At 37.8% G+C, this 24,681-nt stretch overlaps 1 protein-coding gene across 5 annotated transcripts; it reads right to left on the bottom strand.

Annotated features, from left to right (window-relative positions):
* Positions 1-322: 322 nt before the first annotated feature.
* On the bottom strand, positions 323-24,483 carry VWA3A (von Willebrand factor A domain containing 3A). 5 transcript variants are annotated; one of them, XM_066197622.1, is made up of 33 exons: positions 24,463-24,483; positions 23,511-23,612; positions 23,333-23,415; positions 22,379-22,433; positions 21,537-21,635; positions 21,035-21,141; positions 20,639-20,764; positions 19,291-19,399; positions 18,824-18,889; positions 18,238-18,363; positions 17,209-17,347; positions 17,015-17,118; positions 16,700-16,780; positions 15,576-15,670; positions 14,552-14,671; positions 13,647-13,721; positions 12,828-12,972; positions 11,709-11,907; positions 11,209-11,279; positions 10,764-10,901; positions 9,261-9,360; positions 8,135-8,245; positions 7,657-7,754; positions 7,359-7,511; positions 6,730-6,838; positions 5,816-5,960; positions 5,192-5,336; positions 4,005-4,156; positions 3,601-3,727; positions 2,936-3,033; positions 2,512-2,575; positions 1,412-1,500; positions 323-1,276 (listed from the first exon to the last, which is right to left on the bottom strand). In XM_066197622.1, the coding sequence occupies exons 2-33, from the start codon at positions 23,601-23,603 to the stop codon at positions 1,264-1,266; spliced, it is 3,435 nt and encodes a 1,144-aa protein (XP_066053719.1). In that variant the 5' UTR covers positions 23,604-23,612; positions 24,463-24,483; the 3' UTR covers positions 323-1,263. The 5 variants fall into 5 exon arrangements, with proteins under 5 accessions (XP_066053719.1, XP_066053720.1, XP_066053721.1 ...); XM_066197623.1 differs by lacking the exon at positions 24,463-24,483 and adding an exon at positions 24,335-24,362; XM_066197624.1 differs by lacking the exon at positions 24,463-24,483 and adding an exon at positions 23,796-23,873.
* Between the last annotated feature and the right edge of the window lie 198 nt (positions 24,484-24,681).

Raw genomic sequence — 24,681 nt, 5'->3', positions numbered from 1 at the left:
TCATCTATACCCCAAACAGAAATGTAACCAATCCCATTAATTTACAATTAACATTTTAAATCACATCATCTCAGCAGTTACTACACACATCCACATATAAAATCACAGAAAGTAATGCACAGCACAAAGCACCAGTTTAACTGCAGCATTCTAGCAAAGGCTGGCAATAACGTGGAAGGCAGGAGTCACCTGGTTCAGAGCATTCAACACTAAATAGATACATTTATGATAGAATTTTTAATTCTATACAGAGACAAAAGAGATTAAAGGACAGAAAAGACACAATCTCCCATATCACAGCATATCCAGTGGCACTCAGGAGATGCAAATGGCTCCTGAATAAATGCAGGCCAAGTATCTTAATTTTGAAGTATGAATCCATTTTTATTATATTACATATATCAAACACCTGAAATGAATTTTTAACCCTCTAAAAGACAACAGTGAACTTCTACAAAATACTAGTGAGCTATCATTACAGAAATCAGTGAAAAACAAATCAACTGATACTGGGAAACATATTTCTAATCTTTCTAGACAGGAAATATGTAAGAACAGAACTTCTCAGCTGATAGGCAGTGTCTGGTCATACAAACACAACCAGGCTACATCAGCAACAGGGGATTACTTTCTTGCATGTCTGATCATTTCTGAATCATCACCTCTCAATCCTCCTTTCCTGCCAACACGAAAAGCAGAGGCAAAATAATTATTAGCAAAACTTCTCTGTGCAAAAACATGAATTACAAGCTTTGCCTTCTGTGCTAAGGTAATTTCTTGGGCTTTCTACGCAAAATTGGCATAAAGAATTCTCTTCTTAACGTCACAGCCATCTGTCCTATCTGTTGGGGATAGTAAGCACCAGTAAAGAATTCTCAAACCAATAAACAAAGAAGGCAATTTAGACATACCAGCAACTAATTGAAGATATTATTAATATGATACAGTAAAAGAGAAACAAAAGTTGTGACCCTGTATAACTACTGATACATACACTTTAAAATTTGTATTAGCTATATTGAAAACTATCCTCTACTAATATTTAAACTTTGTAAAATTCAGGGCTTGATTTACTTTGAGTCCTGCAAAATCTGCAAGTGGGGTCAGTGCAGCACTTATCATCTGCAGTTTCTTGTCTTGCCTGCAGCTGTGACAACAAAGAAAAATTCTTCTTTCTTTCTGCTTGAAGCTGGAAGGTGTGAGCACACTTTGAAAAGAACCAGGTTAATGGTATGATTCCAAACCTCTGCAGCATCTTTTCATCTAAAATTTAATCCTACAAGTGAAGCACATGAATACTTTTTAAAATAACAACTCAAAATATATAAAAATGCATGGGCACAGTGTCGCCATTGACAAAATATGGACAATGGAAAAACAACTTAAACTGAAAGTAATCAAGTTTCCTTACATGTTTAATGTGGCTACAGGGCTATGCACTTTCTGGAGAGTCCTAACAGGAATGCCTTTCCTGTGCACTTCACCAGCAATACAGTTTTCCTTGGAATGATGAGATACAGAGACAGTTGTAGAACACCAGCCTTTATCTTTGCGTGCCTGTAACAACTTCCTTGCTCCTATAGGATGGGTTTGTATCTGCTCCCTCTCCAAGCATCTCTGGTGAGTGATCAGCCCTTAAATGCTGAATTCTGCAGACTCAGACACACTCTGACACACTGATACACTCACACACACTCTTGCACACCAGGCTCCAAGTTCCACTCTCCATTGACCAGGCATTCTGAACCAGCAGGTTGGGCTGGATTTTTTTTTATTCCTATTTGAATGACTGGGCAATGTTTTTGAACCAAAATACAAACTACAGCTATAGAAACAAGGATTTAAAATACCCCAGTCTGACTCTATATCTGCCTTTTCCAATTCCTTGATGAATATCTTGCCAGGCCAACTCTGCAGCTGTCTGTGTGTTCATTGTTTTTCCTCAAACAGCTCTGTGACAAATGCTTCTGTCTTGTTTAACCCTGATAAAGTACTTCTACCCAGCGATTTCTCTTTTCCTGTGGTTTTTACTTTGCCAATTTAAAGCAGCAGGTTGGCTCTGTGAGAGGTTCAGTTTGCCCAGCCGCCTCTCCCACCAGTCTGTAATGACAGTCCCATGTTTGCTGAGGATGTCTTTGCTATTAGTGGGGTCTTTTTTTCAGTCAGCCTCATTCATTTAACAGAAAAAACATGCAGCACACAGAGCAATTGTTCTTACAGCCATTACATCTGGTTCTAACCATCTAATGTGCTTAACTGCAATATAATAATAACAACTACAAATACACATCTGCCTTGCTCTTTTCACCCCAAACAGTTCTCTATGAGCTGTTCTTCAGTTATGTGGGGTTTTATTATGGACTCTCTCAGCTCAGAACTAAAATCACTACAAATGTTTCCAACTTTGGAAAAAGCTCCTGCTAGAAATGGATATATTTAATAAAATATTACCCTTCTACTGAAATACATGAACTATCCATAAACTATGATGCAAATGTGGTGACTGCTTACCTGAATGCTTTTCTGAAAGCCAGATTTGTCTTTTTGGTTTGTGTTCCATTTTTCAAGCAATAATCTGTTTTAAAGAAAAACAGACCCCAAAGAATTACAGCAGTTTTTCACAGAGGCACAGAATACTTTTGGAGTTTTTATTTAGCCCTGTCCTTGGATGACCTTTCGTTGAGGAGGTAAAATGCCTTTTAAAGCTCTTTGCAGGTACTTCTATCTGCTATTCCTATTGAATTGATGTTTTCTGGTTCTTTGGCAGTTAGGAAGGGTAACAATGAAGAAACATAAGGACCAATACAATTTAATTAATGTCCTATTCTAGAAAATTCTCCAGGTCTGTTTTTTTATATAACAGACATTGGGAGTCAGATATTCTAGTCTTCATTCCATGAAATACTAAATACAAAGATTCTTGGCAAATACTCACCTCCAAGATTTTGCCTGCTTTAAGAAACCTCTAGCTTTTGCTACTTCTTGAGAAAGTTTCTTTAAATCATCTCCTTCAAAGTAAGGGAAAGCTGAATTCTGAAAGCACAGTTAAAATGTTATAACTTACACCTATTTATTATTTTCTGTTTCACCGCCTTAATTAAACTGATCCAAAGCTCTAAATTTCCCTACTTGCAGAAGAGGTCTCAGTCTTACAAGGGGAGAGCAGAGCAAGCCTGGATTGCACCTGGTTCTGTTCAGTAACATTTTTCTGCTGTGGCAATGCCTCAGGCCTCATGCTGGAGAATTAATGTGCCAAGCACCGTACAAGGATTTTACAATTAAATGAAGCACAAGATGGCAAGGATGGGAAGACAGTAAAAGCTGAAGTTAGCTTACAAACCACATACAGACACACAGTATATTTTTTACTTCTCTTTCAAAACCTATATTGCACTGTATATTCCTTTCATGGGCTTGGCCACCTCACCAAGACAGCAGGAAGGCAAAAACAGGCACTAAGATTTCTCCTTTTGGTTTCAACATGAAATATCCTAGAAGTTTTCTATTATTTCTTCTCATTGTTCTTTTTTAAAAGAAGTTTCTCTACTGATGAAGAACTAAGTCGCAATGAAACAAAACAAACTGATTTATTTGACATACATCTTCATCATCCAGCCCCTCTGTCAATATTCTGTGTGCTGCTAATTGTCCACCTTCACCTCCAGAACTGCAGTGGAAGCGCCCTCCTGTTTGGGAAGCAAGCTTCTTCAGGAATTCAACAGCTCCTCTGTTAGCACAAAGCAGAAAGCTACTTACGAAAATTATTTTCTGAAAGCAACAGCAGAAGAATTTCTAAGAACTCCTCAAAAATAAGACATCAAAACAAATAGATTGGAGGACATGATTATAAATTCCTGTATGAAATGTAGGCCATGTGGCAATTACTTCTGTAACAACCTTCCCCATCACCATCTTGGCAGAAAAGGCTTCTGACAATAAATAAATAAAGTAGTAATTTTAAGAGATTTTTGTTGTTGTTGTTGTTCTTGCAAAGTTTCATATACCTGTCTGCACAGCTAAAACAAATGGTGTGGATTTTTATATCTTGTTTCTTTATCAATCTTTCAATTTCTTTCAGAATCAGACTGCAACTGGTGTCTGGTTTTCCATCAGTCAATAGATACAGTGCCTCTACACCTTGGAAACTGAGAGCTTTCTGAAAAGTAGAAAATAAGCTTAAATCATTTGAACATTTATATGAAAAGTTGTAATTCAGAACAAAAACACCATTCCAATGATTTAAGATAGTTTTATATTTGCCATATCATTAATTAACTTCGTTTTGTCATTTAATTTTCACTCACTGGGGAAGGAGATCAAGGACATAAATTTGAAAATTTAAGTAGATAATTTGTAGCATAAGACAACATTTATAAGCAGAGCATTGCCAGAAATTGACTCATTGAAATAATAAAATAAACTGATTTTGGAGAACTACTGACAAAAGATTTTTACATCATATTTTATGTGAGTTAAAGATGTTTAATGTCTGCAAATTAGGCTCACTAGGACTTGAATGAATATTATGAAAATTTGCTACAGTAATTGACTCAGTGGATATCTTCGTACTACACACATGCCTTGCAGCTCTACTGGACTTCATTCATGATGAATGCCGTAACATTTCTATAGAGATTGTGCAAGGATGTCTGGAAGAAGAATCATTCATTAAAGGCAACATTCCTTTTTTGATTCCAATTTTAAATCTCGTGAAATTGCAAGTTCAGTTTTAAGTTATTATTACGTTGTTTTCTACATTGAGAATTTTTATAGGAGAAGAGTTTCTTCACCTATTACTGAAGTTCAAGAATTGTACTCAAAACCCATGAGATTCCAACAAACACTGCTCATTTAAAATCCTGTTTGGGTCAAAGCAACATACCACAGCCACAGTTGTACATAAACTTCAGTTTGAGCAACTGGCTATTTTCCTTCTCCAGTATTCTTTGAATATAAATATTTACAAAACTATTGATATTTGACTTTTTTTTTAAAAACCTACTATGAGCAGTTTGACTGTCTATGAACCCTGGGGCCAGAAACACTGACTTGATTTCTAAACTGTTCAGTGATTTGCATATAAAGATGTTGTACACTTTGACATAATAATTTTCCTGGAATGTCACCAGTCAGGTGGAAGTGTTTTACCACCACAGGACAGGATGAGTTCTCCAAGCTGTGGCACACCCACCTGTACAGCTGCAAGGATGCAGGAGTTCCCATGAGCATGGCATGTGGAAGCCCACCGCACAGCATCATGGCAGCTCTCATCAGTTGCCTCTACAAGATACTCTTTCCAACTCTCTGTATTTTCTGCAAATCTCAGCAGGTTAAACCTGAGGGGAAAGATAACTCACAACATTTAACCCTAACCAATCCAACTTTGTCCCTCTAAGACAGTTTTGAAATAAGTAAATAAATAAAAATTTAAAAAACCATAACACAAACACAAACCCAACAGTAAAAGAAACCAAACCCAACCAAACTCCCTATCAAAGAGCCTAGTGCTGGATTAAGATCTTCAGCCTTGGAAGAGTCAAAAAGCATATCTTACTTTGCATGAACAGAAAATCTATGGGAATGCTGAGCCTAAAAGGGCAAACAGCATCAGCCTACAGCAGAGGCTTGGATTTCAGAGAATTTAGAACTTAAAACTGGTAAAGACAACAGAAAAAGCAGATCTTGTCACATGCACATTATACTCTAAGACAGAATAATTGAATTGTGTTTCAGTGCTGTATTACTGTAATTATTAAGCAATGTGATTGCATAATAATGAGTGGAGATTTCAGTCTTTATCAATAATTCACCATACCTGACTTCATTTTTCCTCAGCTGTTCCCAGATAAGGGAGGTAAGTTCTTTTGTGACAGGTGGCAAATATGGGCCCATGGAACCAGATGTATCAATCAAAACACAGACATTTGCTTCTAAAATCGTACCAAACAATCTTCGGCTTCCTGGGCCAGAACATTAACTAATGTTAATAAACTAATTAAAAGTTATTACATAGGCTTATTTTATTGAGCATAACGTAAATCATCAGTCTTTAGGGGTAATTCTGGGCACATTTCTACATAATTAATGTAAAATTACTAATTCTAATCTACATAATTAATGTCTAATCTATGTGGCAATTAGGTTGTTAAAAGATTGACATTAGAAAAGTCTTTGGCCATTTCAAAACTAGCACTATCAAGCATTAATTACTAGGTAATTGTGGCAATTCCATTAAATAATTTGTAGCTCCTTTACAATCCAGCAAAAAATTAAACTGTTTCCCAACAAAGACCTTTATGAGCAACAGAGAGATCAAAACAGTCTTCACCAGAAGTGATGCTGAACTTCTAAGCAGGGCACATTCTTAGCAAAACATGCAAAAAAGCTGATTTTGCTTGCATATGTTACTGTATATATTCTGCTGATAGAAAGCTTCTGCTCTGTATTCACGAACACACAAAGACCAAAAATTAATTATTTGTCAGCAAGTAAGATGCTTATCAGCTGCACAGATGCTGAACTCTCCTGTATTCACAAAAACAAGTTTTAAACTTTCAATGAAAGGCAAGACAGAGGAACCTTTATTCACACTGGAGGTTCAGATCTATTCTAGCAGAAATAGCAGACAAGAATATTGTATATATATATATATATAAAAAAATATATACAATCTATATATTTATATATATTTAGGTTGTACATTACAGAAAACCAGAGGCACACCAATACCTGAGAGAAGCCACTGCACTCTCTGGATATAGCGCTGCAGCACCTTCTCCAGTTGTTCTGTGTAGGTTTCCAGCTCTTTAGGGTGAAACTGCAGATGTTTCACAACCCCCTGGAAAAATTCATTTTGTGCAAGAGCATCTTACTTGAGGAAATCTGAGCTCAGCTGCTATATATGCAATGTTGGCTTTGGACATCAGGGAGATTTTTGTCTTTACATCTATGAAATATGGCAAGAGAAATTCTGTGACTGTTGGCTTGCACGTAACTTTCTATGCTTCACTCCAGTCATTACACAGACTGAAAAAATCAAGATCCAACATTTTCCCAGCTTCAACTCACACATTTTGAAAAGTTTTACTTAAATTTTAAAAATTATTTTTCATACTGCATGAGCAGAGGAGATGCTACACAGTCTAAAGAACATGCAGTTTGGACTTCAAACATGCTAAATGTTTTTTTGTGGTGAATAAAAGACCTTCTCTAGTTTGCTAGTGGAAGTATGATTTAGAAAGAGCAGGGAAGAGTGGAGAGAACATTATACTAGAAAGCCAGAAACATCAATCAACATTCACTAAACAAACAAAAAAACCTTTCAATAATGTAGGTACCTGACATCTGCAAAAACCTACATTGATTTCTGCACTGGGGAAGATAGAACAGTATTTTGCTGATACTTCCTTGTGTAGAGACCCCACAGTTGTCTTCTGGTGGATACAGCCTGGACCAAACATCAGTCTGGGCAATTCCAGTTTAAGCTTTTTAATACTGTACTTGGTCAGCCACTTGTAAGACAAACAAATAGAGAAATTGATTGTTGGCAAATATTAGAACAGTTTAAGTAATAACACATTGTACAGAATCACAATTTTTACATTAATTCAGATGGATATTTCCAAAATGGCAATTTATTAGTAAGGAGAAAAATACCTCTTTGCTTGAACAGATTTCCTCTTCCTCTGGCAATGTGACAGAGCAAACAGATTTTCTTATGCACATTGCCTTTGGATACTTCTGATATATTGTACCTATTTAAGAAATGAACAAAGTACCTAAGAAAATAATTTATTTTAAAAAACTGACACCTTCAAAAAATTCCGAACCAGATCTTCTGTAATCGACTAAACCATGTTCACAGTGCTTTCCCTTGGAGCGCCCTCGACCAAAAGATCCCAAGGGACTTCACAAAAGAAAAACCCAATTTATAAAAAAAAAAATAAAAACCAGGCAAAAAGTGCCACCCACCTGCACCCAAACTAAAAATCCTTACCACTATTGGGTAAGTGAAACTCTCTCCCACTCACTGCTCAAAGCACACTGGTTATCAGTGACTTCTCATCCTGCCAGTTTTATAATAGAAGTGCTGATAAGAAAAGGGCTTCACCCAACCCATCCTGATAACACATACCCACATTCCTTCCTTCTCCAGTGTAAAATACAGACACAGAAGGCTCTGGCTGCTTCCTGGGTTTGTGCTTTCTTTTATTCTCAGTCTGAGGCCATTCTTTTACTGTTTGTGCTGCAAGTAAATAGTAGATTAAAAAAAACCCCATTAGTTTAGCTCAGCTGGATAAAACTCTTACATGAGAAGAACTCAACCCTGTTCTTCTCTTCATATATTCCAATAACCACAATTATAAACGCTTCATTTTCTTTGATACTGATTAAGAAAAATCATATTACAGCACTACTTAGGAGGCTTTCATTGAAATGAAACCTTTACAAATACAGAAATTACCATCAGGAAAAATGTCACAGGAGTTAGTTTGAAAAAAAATTAGAGGTTTGAACAAGCATAATATTTGTTGGAGAAACCAGTTAACTTAGTACAGAGCACCTCAGATGCAAATATGAATCCAGATTTGTAAACATGGCTACATATCAACATCGGTAGATTTGAAGACTCAAATTTAATGTAAAATAAATTGCAAATGTTAGTGATGATACAAAGGAAAAACACAGGAAAACTTTAAAAAAATGGAGGAGAAATTAATAGGGCTTTAAGGGACCACCAGTAACTGGAATCAGTTTAAGAGCTTTTCACACACCAGGAGCAGTTGGAGGAGTCAGCACTTCAGACAACCTGACATTGGTGGTGTACTTTTCCTTCATTACTAGATCATAAAAAAATCAAGTGGAACAGCATATTAATTAAAATGGGATCCAACAGATTTAGTGGCAATGTATACATGGAACTAATAACAAAATAAATGTCTGAACTGCTGAGCCATATGGCTTCAGGTGTGGAACACAGTGGGGTTCTACTTTCCATCAGACACATTTGACATTTCCTGATCAAGGTCAGGTATTCAATCCTAGGACCTGGAAATCATTGCACAGTGTAGAAGCAAACCCAATAAATTACAGCTAAAACTCATCTCAAAGGAATTCCAAAACAAGCATGATGGTCCCTATAAATAAAGATTACAATTCCAGGTGTTTCTAAAATCTTAATTTAAATCTCTAATTTAAATACTGTCTTTAATCATAACCCAAAGCAAACTGAAGACAAAAAGCCCCTAATCCATACTGACCTGGTGGGATTCCTGCTCTGGCACTAGGAGGACGCCATGCCAGAACTCTTACAGGAGTGTTTCTCTCTGCACCATGGTTGTCTTTAACATCCTTAAGCACCTTAGGTAACAAAAAAATGAATGTACAAAGTGTTACAGCTGGATTGTAACTGCATTATTCTAACCTGGAACTATGCTTCTTTAATTCCTGCTTTACTCTGGCTTTGACAAATCCACAGACTGCCATAACAGCACATTAATTTGCAGTTTCTTGCTGAGTTAAGTAACTCTAATTGCTCTGTTTTAATTATCTTGCCAATATCATCTGCTACCATAAACCTGAAGACTAACAACTACAGGGAGAGGAGTTTGGATCATCTTGCCACCTGAAGGAGCAGTCTAGTATGGTAATGGTCTTGCTTTATAGAATGCAGCATTTAGCATCTTCCTCAGCATTTTAATGACTATTGAAAATCTAGTGCTGACACCAGTGACTTCTCCTTTGGGTTTGGCTTACCCCTGTAGGGGTTGAGCAGTCTTCTAAACAACACAAGCACTTGTTTAACCCTACTGTAGGATTAAAGACTTGCTGTGATACTGAGCCTTCAAGCACCTGACATCTAATTTAACATACAGCTCTACTATAAATATCACCAAACATCTAGAGACAACCCCGTAGCCATTTTCTACAAGCTTAATCCCTGCAAAACCATGCTCTATTGTCATCTCTGAGTAATGAGTTTCTCCTGCATTTGTGAAGAGGTGTTGAGAATATGTCACTTTTGATAAAAGAGCCTGGAAGAGCTACAAAGCCTTTGCAACATTCCCACACCTACATTCCCATTTCCTACATTCCCACACCTACAATGCTATTCCCATCTCAAAGATGAGACCTGCAAGTTCCAGTGAACACTGGCCCTTTATGAATATCACAGATGTCACACCTACTCAAAACAGACAAGTGCATAGTTCAAATGAACAAACACTAGAAAAATCCCAAGGGATTCAGTAGTGCTGTAGCTCCATGGAAATAAGCACAGCAGGCAGGAGACAAATCCTGAATCCTGTTCTTGTTTTATGCTGGCTCTCTGTGAGGCCAAAGACACGTTACTGACCTGCAGCTGTCTCATCTGTAAATGAGCAGAACATCACAATATTCAGTACCTTCTAGAAGGACTTCAAAAATAGATGTAATTTGGTAAAGCACATTTCTGCTTTGCCCTTGTTTCCATTAAACATTATTTTTTCAGGTCAGAGGAAGGATTATTTAGACACCTTTTGACACCACAGTGTGTTTCCATTATAATTAATTGCTTTGTATGATGCACTTTCTGGTATATGTAGCATTTTGAATGCAAACATAAATTCAAAGTACTATCACAGTGCTGCTCCTATTTCTTCAAATTTTCAGCTGACCACTTCTCTCAAGAAGTAAGAGGAGCATCCAATAGCTAGGCAGGATCTTTAATTAACACACAGCATATTAAAAATGGGACCATTTCAAGCCATTCTAGCCAGACTCACAGCTGTGGGTTTAGGAGATGGCACCTTCTGTGGTTTTTTTCTCTCGTTCCTCATGAGCACATTTGAGTCTCCTGGTGTGAGGGGTTTCACAGCCTGATTTACTGAGCGTTTCTTTAAGGACTCCACCAGGAATGCACACTGAAATGGAAATCCACTTTGTTTAGCAATTCATATACATGGAATTAGCAACAAAAGGAGAATCACTTGAACTGTAAACTTGTATTTGGTCTGGAATCATGACTACTCCAACAGCAGTCACTGCAGTGCTATTGTGCAACTGCTTTCTAGTCCATATTTACTCTATGGTCACTATTCTCACACTCCAGAACATTCCCGCTCATCATAAAAGGGTTTTGTCCAATCTCCTGAATTGCCAGCTGAACAAACACTGTTGAATTTTTTAAGGAAGAAGCATGTAATTTAAGAGGTTCTATGTAACTCATACCTTTTGGGAGTAGTTCTTTGCTTTTTCCATTTCAGATATAATACTGGTAATATCATCACTTTCAAAAATACCTGATAATCAAATAGATGCTAATTAGCATGGGTTTTTTAAAGTGTACAAAGTAAGTGTTTCTTTTAATGTACAACAGCTTGTATGACATGCTAAATACCAATGCAGAGAATCAAAAAAACCTTTGTTTCCTGCCGGAAAAAAACCCTGTATTTTAAAGCATCTTTAAAAAGGCTAACAGAAAATAGTGAATTCAAATAGAAAAAAAAACAAAACCCAAACAAATTTCTTCATTAAGGTTGCATTATAATATTCAGCAATGTGATTGAAAGTCTCAATAAAACTATGATCTGTGTTTATATCTCAGTGCTAGCACAGCATCAGCATATCTTTTAAAAAAGTAAATTACATGATTTGGGAGTAAAAAAGCATTAACAAATGTTAGTTCATGAATGAAAAAGAAGTATGTGCTGACTTTCCTTTGCTCATACCTGCTTCTCCAAACCAGTGAAACCTCCCTTTGGCTGCCTGTACAATTTCTTTATAAGCGTTGGCAGTTTCCCTGGGGTTGGCGTAGCGTGCTGGGATAATCCCACTGCAGCCAGTGCCCTCTGTTCCACTGAACAGACAGACATGGAGCTCTAAATCAAAACCTCCACAAGCCTCAGCCACATAAGCACTGATTGTGTGCTGTAAGACAGAAGAAAAAGAAACATCGGGGTGAGCCTCTGCCTCAGACAAGCTTCCATCTACTCCACGACTTCCTGACTGTTGTACAATCCTCCCAGTTGGAGCAGCTCAGCACAGGAACCTACCCTGAGTAGTCCAGTGCCTCCTCAGTCCATGCAGATACACAACAATTGTCATTATTGCTGGCCACAGTGGCGACAGCTCTACTGCAGGCAAGAGGTGAGGTGGGGTAGATTTGGGAACCAAAGGCAAAGATCGTGGACATCAATTTAGCTGTACACCGAAGAAAAGTAGGGATGAAACTGTCCATTTGTCTCTCATTTTCTTATCAGCCACATGGGCTTTAATGATTTCTTAGGTCTGCCCAGAATTTCCAGAGGTTTGGTAACAAAAGCAGGAGACACCTCACTGCCCACATGTAGAAACTCAAGGCTGAGGCACAGAGCACACCCACTACAAACATGGATCCAAGCAGGGGATTACTGGATAAAAACAGGAGCTGTCTCTACATAACGTGCTATGCAGTTCCAGTGGAAAATTACTTGTGTCTTTGTTCCCATGAGTTGTACAGAAATGATAAATGACAAAAAATCAGCTTCTTCAAACTCAGAAATCTGAAGTGAAATGATGTCCAGAGCTGAAGTGGGAAAGGAATCCTAAAAGCACATCTTGAATTTTCCACAATTCACACGTAATTAATAATTGCTGCCTCTAACACATGACTAACAATTGCAGAAATGGAAGTCTGGGATCCTGACAGTTGTGCTGCCTTAGGTATGTAAAGGAGGCATATCCTGCCAATGAACTGTGGTGACTGGCCATAAAGGAAAAAAAAGAGACAGGGGAAAAAAAAGAGAAAAATAAAGTTGATATTAGTTTTGATAGAAACTTGGAGAAAAGTTGCCTATGATGACACTTACTGTTTCCTGATCAGGTATTCCAGTAGTCAGCAGGTAGAGTCCCTGTGATTTCTGTTTATCTTTATCTTTGAAGTCAACTTCCACAGCTCTCCTGAGTGCACTCATGAGATTTCTACTGCCCTTGCACTCCAAGCTCAACACCCACCTAAACCAAGATGTTTACAGTTCAAAGAATGAACAAATAAATGCTCTTGTTTCTGCTCAAAGCAATAAAGAGAACTAAGTATCTTCAATAACACTGCACTGGAGTCTTAAAATTTTTGAAAATGACAGAGAGCAAAACCAGATTAACATAACCAATTATTTGTTCTGGTTTCTGTATTGCCAGCATGGCAAACTGGTTTTTAAAGTAAGGTACAAAACATAAAGAGAAAAGAATTCTCTCCTAATTTTAAGAGGAAAATATTAATATAGTAGAACTTACAGAAAGAGAAATAAAACCAGAGGTATAAAGAGAAACACAGAAGGTGTGACTCCACAAACAGAAACCTGGGATATTTTTCCAAAGCATGTGGGAAAACCCCCATAGTTTAGCTCTCACATCCCAGTTGTATTTGAAGCAGTTTTCAGTTCATGTAACTTCTTCATTCTTTACACAGACGCTTCTGTATCTGTGTACATATATATTATATATACATGGAATACAAAGTCACCAAGCTTACTAACTTTTACATCTCTGTTTACACGAGAAATGACTAAGAACAACCAGTGTGGAACATGGCAGTCTATTTTTGTAACATGATCAACTTACACAATTTTTTAGTTGTTTGCAATTTTCTCTGTGAAATGCACATACACGGTTTAATTATTTGATCCTACCTCCAAGCCTTTTCTAGGTTTTCTGGTTGGGAAGGATGCAGTTCCTGCTGCCAAGGCACAACGTCACTCCCGAATCTTTCACAGAAAGATAACAGCCATTAATTTTCAGACTATGGTTTAGAACAAGCAAAAAGATAAAATAAATTCACTGAAGAAGAAAAATCTCATTTGGGGTATTAGAGACATAAAACTGCCCGATGCCAACTATTTTCTATTTGAAATCATATAATTATTCACATTTATCCATCACCCAAGGTTTGTTTGATTTTCTTTCCTTAATAGGATCCTCCATGAGCTGGGAAAAGCTCAGTGGAAGGATTGTGAAAAAGGAACTCCAGCCCTCAGCTGCTGCCTATCTCTCTTGTGAGATAAGGGCTCTGTTCTTACCATGTTAGGAACTCCATGAGCTGCTGGCTCTTACTTTTACCTGCCAGACACCTGCCAGCAGCTGCTTAGCAGCTGTGCCACATTTCTGCCTGCCAGTGCTGAGTACAGAATTTTAACACTTTAATATATTAAACAGTATTGGAGTTACTTTAAAATTTAAAGAGTGCTTTCAGCAATGGTACCTGAGACATCAAGATCCTCTTCTGGTAAGTTTCTGACAGGTGAATTAATATTAATTGTTATGAACAATACAGCAGGAGGAGTATTTGTTGCAGGTATGATGCAATCAATTCCAGTGACTCTCATCCCCAACAGTGATTTTTAATTACTAATCTGGTCTCCATATATCTGATCCATGCCCTCACCCAATAAGGACCCATCAATGCTAGTCTTGCAAATAATTCACTAAAAAACATGAAGTAGTAAAATAGGCCTACCAGCAACTACAATCACTCAGCATACTTCTTTCATTGCAGTGCATTACAGCTATTTTAGAAGACTCTTACACAGTTACTTACGCTATAATATTGAAGAAATCCTTATTTAACATTTGTTCCTCAAGTAAAAGTCGCAAAGAATATTGGATGTGAGAGATGCAGGTAGAGTTTGTCACTGATATATCAACAAGTACAACCACCCTATATAAGAAGAAAGCTATTCATTAAAAAAACCCCCTCATTTATGTATTTTTATCTTCAGTGCACTCTAAGTTGCCAGGGAAAGTGTCTTCTACCTATGTATCAAAATGTATAAACACTGAACCTCTATTTTTTAAAAATTCTGCAAAACATTAGGCTAAATTTAAAAAATAAAAATAGGAACAGTAATGGAAACTTCTATCTTTCCTAAACTATGGAATAATCAGGATACTGGCTACTTGTAGTGACATAATGGCTGCTGAACTCCAAAGAAGCTCCTCGTCCTTCTCTGTACTTGAGTATCTAAAATGCTCCTGAAAAGTGTGGATGTTTGCCAGCAAGGACAGTTGGGTTGGATACTTCACTTTCCCAGCCAACACTCCAGGAACATATGGAACATTACTCCAAAGACAAATGGTTAAACTCTCTCTCAGCCCACCAGTGCCAGAGAGGTTGCTCAGGTATGGACTGACTGATGTTATTGAGCACGTTACCTGTTTAGAGAAACCATGCTGAGCTGCTCAGCATGGTCAGTTTTAAGTCTTGCTTGCAGAGACAATACAGGATGGTCACAGTTAATGGACAGGGCATAATCTGGGGGCAGCAGTTTTGAAAAGACCCACAGACGTGATGGGCAGTCAGAGGGGTGTGAGTTCCCAACACAACACAGTGGCCAGCTGGGCAAATTCAGTCCTTAATAAATGAGCAAGAAAATCTCTAGGAACAGAGGCCTCAGCTACCTTCCTTCTGTCTGAAACTCCATATTCAAGACTTGTAAACAGGAAAAAGAGCAAATGTGCAATTAAGGTTGAGTAAGGCCTCAGACAAGAGGTAAATAAACACCGTCCTCAAACACATTAAGACTTCAAACCTCACCAAAACCACCCAAAATTAAATACAATACCTTCTTTCACAAACACTTCCCCATACTCTTCTGCTAGCAATAGATAGCCAGTCAATTCGTTTCTCATAGATTCTTACCATTTTAGCAAGGAGTTTCTATGCATAAATAAAGAAAATTTATGTTAAAAATAAAAAGTTCAAGTCTTTTATTGCCAAATGCTTAATACAGAAATACAACAACAGCATAGGAATTAAAAATATATTAAAAAAAATAATTCATTTTTATAGCGACATTTCATTCTTAGTACAGATATGAGAACACAGTCCAGGAAAAAAACAATGATAGAAAAGCAACAAAGAATCTAAAGGTCTGTATCTCCACTTCACTTTTCCTCTTGCCACCACATTCCAAAATAGTGTTCAGGCGTATCAAGAAAAGAAAAAAAAAAAATCTTTAAAAACGCAGTTTTTGCAACCTTGCCCTTTCTTCAATAGCATTTTTACAATAACAAAACACATCATTTAACAAACACAATATTCTCAAACACATGTAATTCTTTAGCAGTATCAACTTGATATTAAGGTAATTTGTCCAAACACTATACACCATGACCCTTCCAAGTATATGTAGGTTTTATATAAGGGCATATTAAGCTAGAAAAGGACACTGAACTCAGAAACAGAACTATAATTTAGCATGCTTTTGGAGCACAAAACACAAGCATCTACTAGTGAGCAAGGAGCCACAGAAAATGCTTTTCATTTCAGCCACTTCACACTCTCCTTTTGGCCTAGCTGTAGAGTTCCACAGACTTCACATCACTCCCTCTTTAATGAATTATTTGCCCTGCCTGGAAACATTTCCATAGCCCTTTGTCAGGACTGCCAGTGAAGTGGGAAAGAAAAAGGACTGACAGATCACTGCATGGCAAACCCTGATTTAGCAAACATCCCCAGACAGCTTCTCTTTTATTACACTTGTTCCACTCTCTGTTGATCTGCATTCTAATCTAAGGAGGAAATCCTCAAGAACTTACTGCTTGCAAGAATTCCAGTGGCTGCAGACTTACATGGACAGCTGTCTGCACATGAATCCCTGCAGTACTTAGCTAACAAGACAATTAATGAGGAATAATTAGATGGTTGTCTAGCCCTGACAAGGCCACATCATGATGGACAACTCACCTGATAGTTGTACAATACTGGCAGGTCAACATGAATATGTTTTACAGTTCCATCATACCACTCAAACTGCATCATCAGTTTCTAGAAGGGTAAATAGAGTTCACTGTTTACAGAACCCAAGATAAACTAACATGGAATTTCTTCCTGAGGCATTCTGAAGAATGACATAAAGTATTTGAGTTGAGTCTATGACTCAAATTTCAGCCTGTAGAATTTCAGCTAACTTATAAAGTATTGACTTAAAATAGAAAAATGTAGCAATAGAAGGAAAAAAACCCACAAACCCAGGGAAAAAAAAAGCTCCTCATCACTTGCCTCATGTAGAGTTGATGATACTGTTTTTTTAAGAATAGGTACAAAATCTTCCACAGGAGAGAAAGCATTGGGAGCCAGAACTTGATAAAAGTCTAGTTTTTTAGCTATAGGAAGAAAAAAAATACATCAAATAAAACACATACTCAGTCTTTAATTCATGTTTCATACCTGTTAAGGTTTTCTTACTGTGCTACCTTTCAATCCATATGTCTTTAACCATTCTGCTGAGGTTTTGGCCAGGATGCCTGGTGTTTGAATAGTTAATGGTCCTCTGTGCTTTGGAGGCTTCAGGGAGAAGCTGGAAGGTGCTGTACTTACAAATTCTGTGGAAACCTAAAATGGATTTCAACAAAAGCTCTTGCAAATTTTAATATAATTTATTTTTACCCTCAATTCAAAATATTCAGCATGGAATCATGGTGAACGTGATTAAAACTAAAGTGCTGGGATTCCAAACAGCAAAATGCTTTGAAAATAGCTATCACTGGTCCTCCTAAAAATGAGCTTTTACTGGGGATATAGGATCTTCTAAGTCATTTCAGAGTGACTTCTCCTCCATAGGTAGTCTACACAGTCCTTAGTAACTATGTTGGAAGAGAGAGAAAAAATATGCACAGCATAGGAAAGATGCTGGTGAAAAAAAATTAGAAATTTTATTCACAAATGACTACTTTGCCTCCTGTCTGGAATGTCTCAGGTCAGATGACCAGGTAAGCAAGGACACAAAATGTGAGCTTTCAGCCCTCCTTTCAGATCAGACTTGCCCACATCACACACGTTGTGACAGAGAACAGACTATTTTGCTAACAAAAAAATTCCTCCCAGACTTGTATAACAGTACTACCAAGACAAGCCTTTATAAGTTTGCAATGGATTTAGATGTCCAGATAAATCACACAGGAATAAGTGTCTTTTAACCCATTTAAAGGACTATTGGAAGTTCATTTATATGATCATGCACAGAGTTAGGCTAGTGCTGCTTAGATTCCCATTACAATCACAGGACAATCTTCTTTTCATGCATTTTGGAGAATATTTAGGAAAATGTCCCCTTTACTGATCTTGTTCTTAATTTGCTCTAACAACGGATGTTCAATAGAGAACATTCAAAGTTCACATATCAAAATACCTGATCAATCATACCATTTTTTTTCATATTGTGGACACTTAAAATTTCTAACCTTAATTATTCAAAATACATCTGAAAATAAAAAGATACATACATCTGCTTTTTTACTACCAAGCAAGCCACCAGCTCTTCTTTGAAAAGTCTGTTTGATGCTCTTGAGTAGGTCCTTAGCCTTCTGGGATTCCTGAAGCAGCAGATGAAAATCACTGCTATCAAAATTCTGCAATTATAAAAACAAATGGGGAAAAGTAAGTTCACTACTGTTCAAACACCAACTGAAAGCAGCTTTCTTACTTCACTGTGAAAACATCAATACAAGACTGCCTGGCATAGCAGAATTGAGTGCACATGTATCTAATGCTCTGCATATAAATTAGTAAGCATTTATAAACAAGATATTACTTTATTACTTTGAATCCCTCTACAGTAAGCCACTGCTTTTATCAGCCATAAGTCAGTAAACAATAACTGCAAAATTTATAGCACTTCAGGGAAATGTTTTCAGTTGCAGAAAGAATTAACCACAGGTTTATTAAGAACAACCTCAGCATTTCTATGACAGACACTTTCAGCACCAATTCTTACTATCAGCTTACACTCAGGTGATAATTATTTTACCTTCTCAAAGTGAAGAATCATCAAAAAGAGAAAAATGCTTTGCCTCTTTCCCTGTCACCTACCTCTCCCTTGGAAGAGTAGCAATGGTAATGGCCTCTTACAGCTTCTGCAAGGTTCTTTAGAACTGCCTACAGATAAAAATAGGAAGAGAAACAGTTACTTTGATTTGACAGTCTCTTTTGATAATGTGGGTTGTTGGTATTCAGGTGTCAGTAGAGAAAGAAAAAGAGTATTTGAGATATGTGTAGTGAGAAAGCCAAAATAATTATTATGTTTGCACCATTTGCTTACCAGTCTTATTTTAATAGAGCTGAAAAACTAACTCAGTAAAGCAAGTTATAAGATGATGCTCCAAACAATTTTTTTCATGCGTGCAAATCTGCTCTGAAGAGAATACAACACTAATTCAAAGACTCTAATGACTAGGTTAGCCTCCCCACAAGTTTATGAGAAGAAGGCATTACAGCTGAATCGGAAAAAAAAAAATGACAGGGCACTCAGGAAGTCAAGTATTAACACAATTACTTACAAGAGAAGCAGGGTTGCTGCAATCATATGTAACAGTGTGAATCTGCACTTTTCTCCCCAGAGTACACTGCTGAGCATAATCACATAATATTTCAAAAGACTGATCAGGGCTGATTAAAAAAAGTAAAGAGAAAAAGATATTAACAATGGCAGCAATCAAATGGGGGGAAAAAAAGGCCAAACTGAAGAAGACATGGAAGAAAACCTGGGAAAGAAATAATAAATTATGGGAATTATTTAGGTATTTAGCATTATCATGCTTTTGGAAGGACCTTCTCTCCCTCTTTGAACCATTACTGAGATATCACTACTGGAGTGTGGTTCTGTCCTGAAAATCTGAATGATAACAAACCCACTAGGATTCTATTCCCATTCATAAAAGCTTATGAATTAAATGTTCTGAAGTATTCCCTGCCAGCCCTGAAAGCTAAAAATCAGGAGCTGTGGCTGCTGTGATAGAAAACTTTTCAACTCTGGTATGTAAGGATGTCCTCTGTTTCCAAAGGCACCAAAAATGTAAAATTTACTTTATATTTAGAACTTAGTGGCCCACACAGCTTTCATTTCCTGACCTCTGATGGCTAGTAAAAACTTTCCTTCCAGCTACACTTCTGCCAGGGACAGAAATTAAGGACTTTTTCACACAATATGAACTGTTTTCTGTTCAGAGCAGATCTAAGCAAAACTTGGAACCTTGTAATCAACAATAAGGTACCTGAAATTTAAGTTCAGTTACTCTAAGTGTCAATCTTGCCAAGATTACACCATCCCTTTTCGCACATTTAAAATAAAGTACAATTAGTAAACTAGGAGTAAGGTAACACTCCTAGAATTCTTATTTTAGTCTTTTCCTTGTAATCCCAACTCCAACATTGCAATTTTCAAATTATGACCGCAAAACTGCAGAATTTAAATCCGTAACTTATATAATCTCATCTGGTTTCATTTATTGCATCAGACATTTTAAGCTCTCTATCAGCACCACTAAGATCACAGAGAGAAGAATCTTGGAATGCTTAATGCTATTTTATGGCAAAGTCTATCTTATCTTCCCAGAGGCATGGACTCTTTCAGTGACATCTTTAATGACACTTAATTGATGCAAAATATGAGCTCTCAATAGATTACTGTGATAAGTGATCTGCAAAGTAAAAACATTGCTTCATACTAGAAAAGAGAAGATTTATAAATAGCAAAAAGGTAAGAAATAAAGGAATTCAAAAGTATAAACTAAGGATGTATAAAACTCAGATCTTTAAGTTTCTATTTGTTTTTTTATCAAGTTCAGTTTCTTGTACCAATCCTGTACTCAAGTTAAATGTGGTTGTTAGGACAGATAATGAACTTACCAGCTTCCCACAATAAGAACCAAGGAATTCAGTTCTTTCATTGGAAGGACATGCCTTAAGGCTTTCAGCAAATTGCAGCCTCGACCAGGCTCCAGCTCCTGGATCCACCGTCTTGCTTCATGTAGCCTAGGATAGGGAAAAAATAAAAAAGAATATTTAGGTGCTAAATAAGAATGATCACAAAGGTTACTACAAACCACAGGAGGAGCGAAGATATTTTATACATGAAAACCATCTTGAAACCACTGACCACATGTCAAATTCACTGCTTTTCTCCCCTCTTAAAATCACTACAGTCACAAGATGAAAAACACTATTACCTACAAGACATTGCTCAAATTAAATGAACATCTTGTTTGAAACACCTTGCTTTTTCAGAGAAATTAACTTACTTACACATGAACGTTGATGGTTTTTGGACTCTCCCACAGTAATGAAATTTCTGTACTGAATGACAGGCAGTACAGTTGCTTCTTATAACAAAGCTGCTCATCTATTAAGCACTAATAAATAAAAGATTATGAATGCATTACTATCCATGCTGCTTCTGGTAGGGGTATTTAAAGGAGTTTTTTTTTAAAACACAAAAATGAAACTACAGCTGCTTTTGTTAGGCAAGTTTATTCCATAAAGAATGCTGATAGAATTGAGAAACTTTAACAATAACACATCCCTTAATAATATTTTGAAGTATATACTAGATTTATTTTGATCTGGACATTACAAACACTATACTTTCAACAACATTCAGAGAATACTTTTCTACAACAGAAAAGTTCTATTTTATCGTATATTAAGATTTTAAGCAGATTTTTTTCTATTTGGTTCCTGGCTTCTAGTTCCCCAAAAGCTTGATTAGTATGCTAAAATTGGCAAAATTTGCTTTATTATTACTTACCAAAAGGTTCTTCTGAAAATCCAGTAGTCTAGGTCCATAACTCAAATGAGACACATCAACCAAAAGTCCAACTTTAGTTCCTTTTATAACACCGAACACCTTAGAAAAGCCACTGTAAATATTAGCTTATCTAGTTTAATAATTTTACTGTTTATTCTGTACAACACCATTTGGAAATCAAGTATTAGGCATTTATTTTAACTTTTAAATTTTTAGCATAAAGATGACACAGTGACAATGTTAAGGAGGAAAAGAAGAAAAAAGGAAGAGTCCTACTGGCTCCCAGTTAATCCTCACCAGTGAACCATATCACCTTCTTCCCAAGACAGCTTATTCCTTACTTGAGAGGATAGATAAAAAATAACTTTGTCTCCTTCGGGCTAAATCAGGCAACTTTGTGGAAACCAGATTTTGGAATGCTGCTTCTTTCCCTATTCCCTTCAAGAGGGAGTTACACCCTGAGCATTGGCACTGCCAGGCACAGTGTGATGAAGCAGCTGTGCAAGAGTGGGCACAATGAACCACAAGACAGCTCCACTCCAGGCAGAGGCTAAGATCAGCACTGACTGCTCCCATTTAAACTGTGCCGAGAGGACCTGATGACTAAGGCTGCAAAGAGAAAGGAAAAGACTAAATCTAGAAAGCAGAAAACTGCATACCAATGAAAGGTCAGGAAAAACAATCCACTGTCAACATCACTGCATATGATGTGGAACTTGTAGTAAATAAGGAAAATACAAAGACTTTCTGGAAGCCACTTTTCTCTAAAATGCAAAAGTTAATTTAGTCTTTAATGCCACATGAAGTTTCATTCTAAAAATATACTGCAAAGTTCAAGTTACCTTTCTGCTGTCCTGCAACAGCCACTGAATTCGGTGCTGATAGAGTTCAATCACTCTGACAAAAGGCAGAGCACACATTTAGCTACAGCATTCTCTCACACTGGGTTTAACAATCAACCACCTGTCTTCATCATATCCCTTTTCTCACAGAAAAATCTGTGAGAAACAGGTATTTTAAAATATGTTAAATATGCCCTTACACAACTTGTGGTTGCAGGGCTAACTACTTAAATACTTCTTTCCCTAAAGCAGAACAACTTCCAACAGTTAATTATGGAAATGGTTATAACCTGAGGTAAAACAAAATGCGTCCTGTCCTCTAAAACTGTTTTACTTTAACCAATGGATTTTTAATTCCATGCACATAGTGTCTACAAGCTAGCAAACAGGAAGTTTAAGCCAACATTTTAAAGGGGAAAATCCATTTTGCTTTTTCAAAACAGAAAAGCTGCTTCTGTTTTATAAAAGCCTGACACAGTGAGGTATGCTGAAATGGCAACACTCTTACCAATTGTGAAGATTATTCTACAGCTTATTAAGCTTATAAATGAAATAATTTAAGTTTCCTTGATTTTACACATTTAAAATCCACTTAGAATACTTTCAACTTCCATGTCACATCCATGACTTAAAGCTAATCCAAGCTGCAGTTAGTATAACCCCCAACTACACAGTGTTACACATGGAAACCTGACCATGCACTGGCTGCCTTTCCAAAATGAGCAAACTGTTCCTCATCAACACCTGATTGATAAGCATCTTCCTTAAAAAACCCCAAACCTCAGTTGTAGGGACATCCAATTATCCCTTACTCTAAATCTCAGCAGAAAGGATTGAATGCTGAGATACTCTGAGGTGCCCAGAGAAAACAAATTAAGATTTAAGGCAGTGCCTGCAGCAATGGAGATAGAGAATCAGATACACATCAAAACAGTAAAGAAGGCGGATACTTACTCAGAAAGTCTGGATTCAAAATCAGTAACAGTCTCCTCTGTAAACTCCATCTCTTCACCACCATTTCCTGAATTCCGGGAGCACTATGCATGGTTATCATCAGAGAGATGCACACAAGTTAAGACTGACTAGAGAAAAGGCAGTGCTGTACTTACAAAATAATATTGCCTTTATTTACCAGATACTCTAATGTTAATTGTAAGGACTCCAAACTGTAGTTCCTTATCCATTCTTCTGTTGTTTGCACCTTTTCAGACTGTGTTTTCTCCATTTGTCCTCTCTACAGATCAAGTGAGAAAAAATTACATGCAGTATGAGACATTAAACATGCTGTTTAAATGTGACAAAAACGTAAGTCTTAAGGAGAATTGCTGCTAGGCAGAGCATATCCAAGAACATAATTTTATGTATTGGTATACTCTTTTGAATGTGGGATACAAAGGAAAAGAAGCTTTCAAAATACATTTTCCTGATGTATGTTTCCTTTATATGAATAGACTTAGCCTCGTTAAAAAAGCTAAAAGACAGCATTAGAGCAAAAAAGTTAAAATCCTCAGGAATAAACACTATTAGAAAGGTATTAATATTGTCAGCCACTTAAATGATAATTCATATTGTGTGCGGGACAACAGCAAACTAAAAAATAAAGAGAAGTTACGATTATCCGTTTTTAGAAAACACACTTAGGAACTATTCTGCAGGAGCTGCTTGTTAAGGGATTTTATACAGATAATTATATGTGTGCACAGCTGCCGGGAGACCGGCTACAGAGCTCAAGCAGAAAAAGAGATTAAGCACAGCAAACCCCAGAGCGGCGGCGGGAGCTGTGCCAGCCGGGCTGGCAGCAGGTGGGCGAGCTGCCCTCGGGTTTATGCGCGGTACGAGTCAGGCAAAAATCATTAAAACCCGGTTTTCCCTTGGCTGGGCTCCGCCGCCTCCCCCCGGCGCGGGCCACCCAGCGGGTGACAGCGCAGCCCTTCCCGTCCCCGAGACCCTCCTCACCTCACGGGGAAGAACCCCGCGTTCCCGACCTGAGCCGCGCCGTGCCCGAGACTCACCCCAGCCCACCGGGGAGAGACCGCTCGGCTCCCCCGACCCCGCGCCGCCCGCTCCCGCCCTCTGAGACACACCTGACGGGGGAAAAGGCTCTCCGGTGCCCCGCTCTCCCTCCCTGGGCACCGCGACCCCCCGAACCCCCTCAGCACCTCCCGGCACTGCCCCGACCCTTCCCTCGTGCGGGACCGGGAGCCGAGGGGCCCAGCCCGCTGCCCGCCCGCTGTTGCGGCGTTGCCGCTGGAGACGGGGCCGGCCCCGGCCCGCCGCTTCCCCGGCCCGCCGCCTGAGGGCGC

The sequence above is a fragment of the Chamaea fasciata genome, unplaced genomic scaffold, assembly GCF_029207755.1.
Source record: "Chamaea fasciata isolate MVZ Bird 193981 ecotype frontalis unplaced genomic scaffold, bChaFas1.0.hap1 SCAF_16, whole genome shotgun sequence".
Classification (NCBI taxonomy): domain Eukaryota; kingdom Metazoa; phylum Chordata; class Aves; order Passeriformes; family Sylviidae; genus Chamaea; species Chamaea fasciata.
The sequence above is the reverse complement of the archived record's forward strand: the minus strand, read 5'-3'. Positions and strand labels throughout refer to the sequence as shown.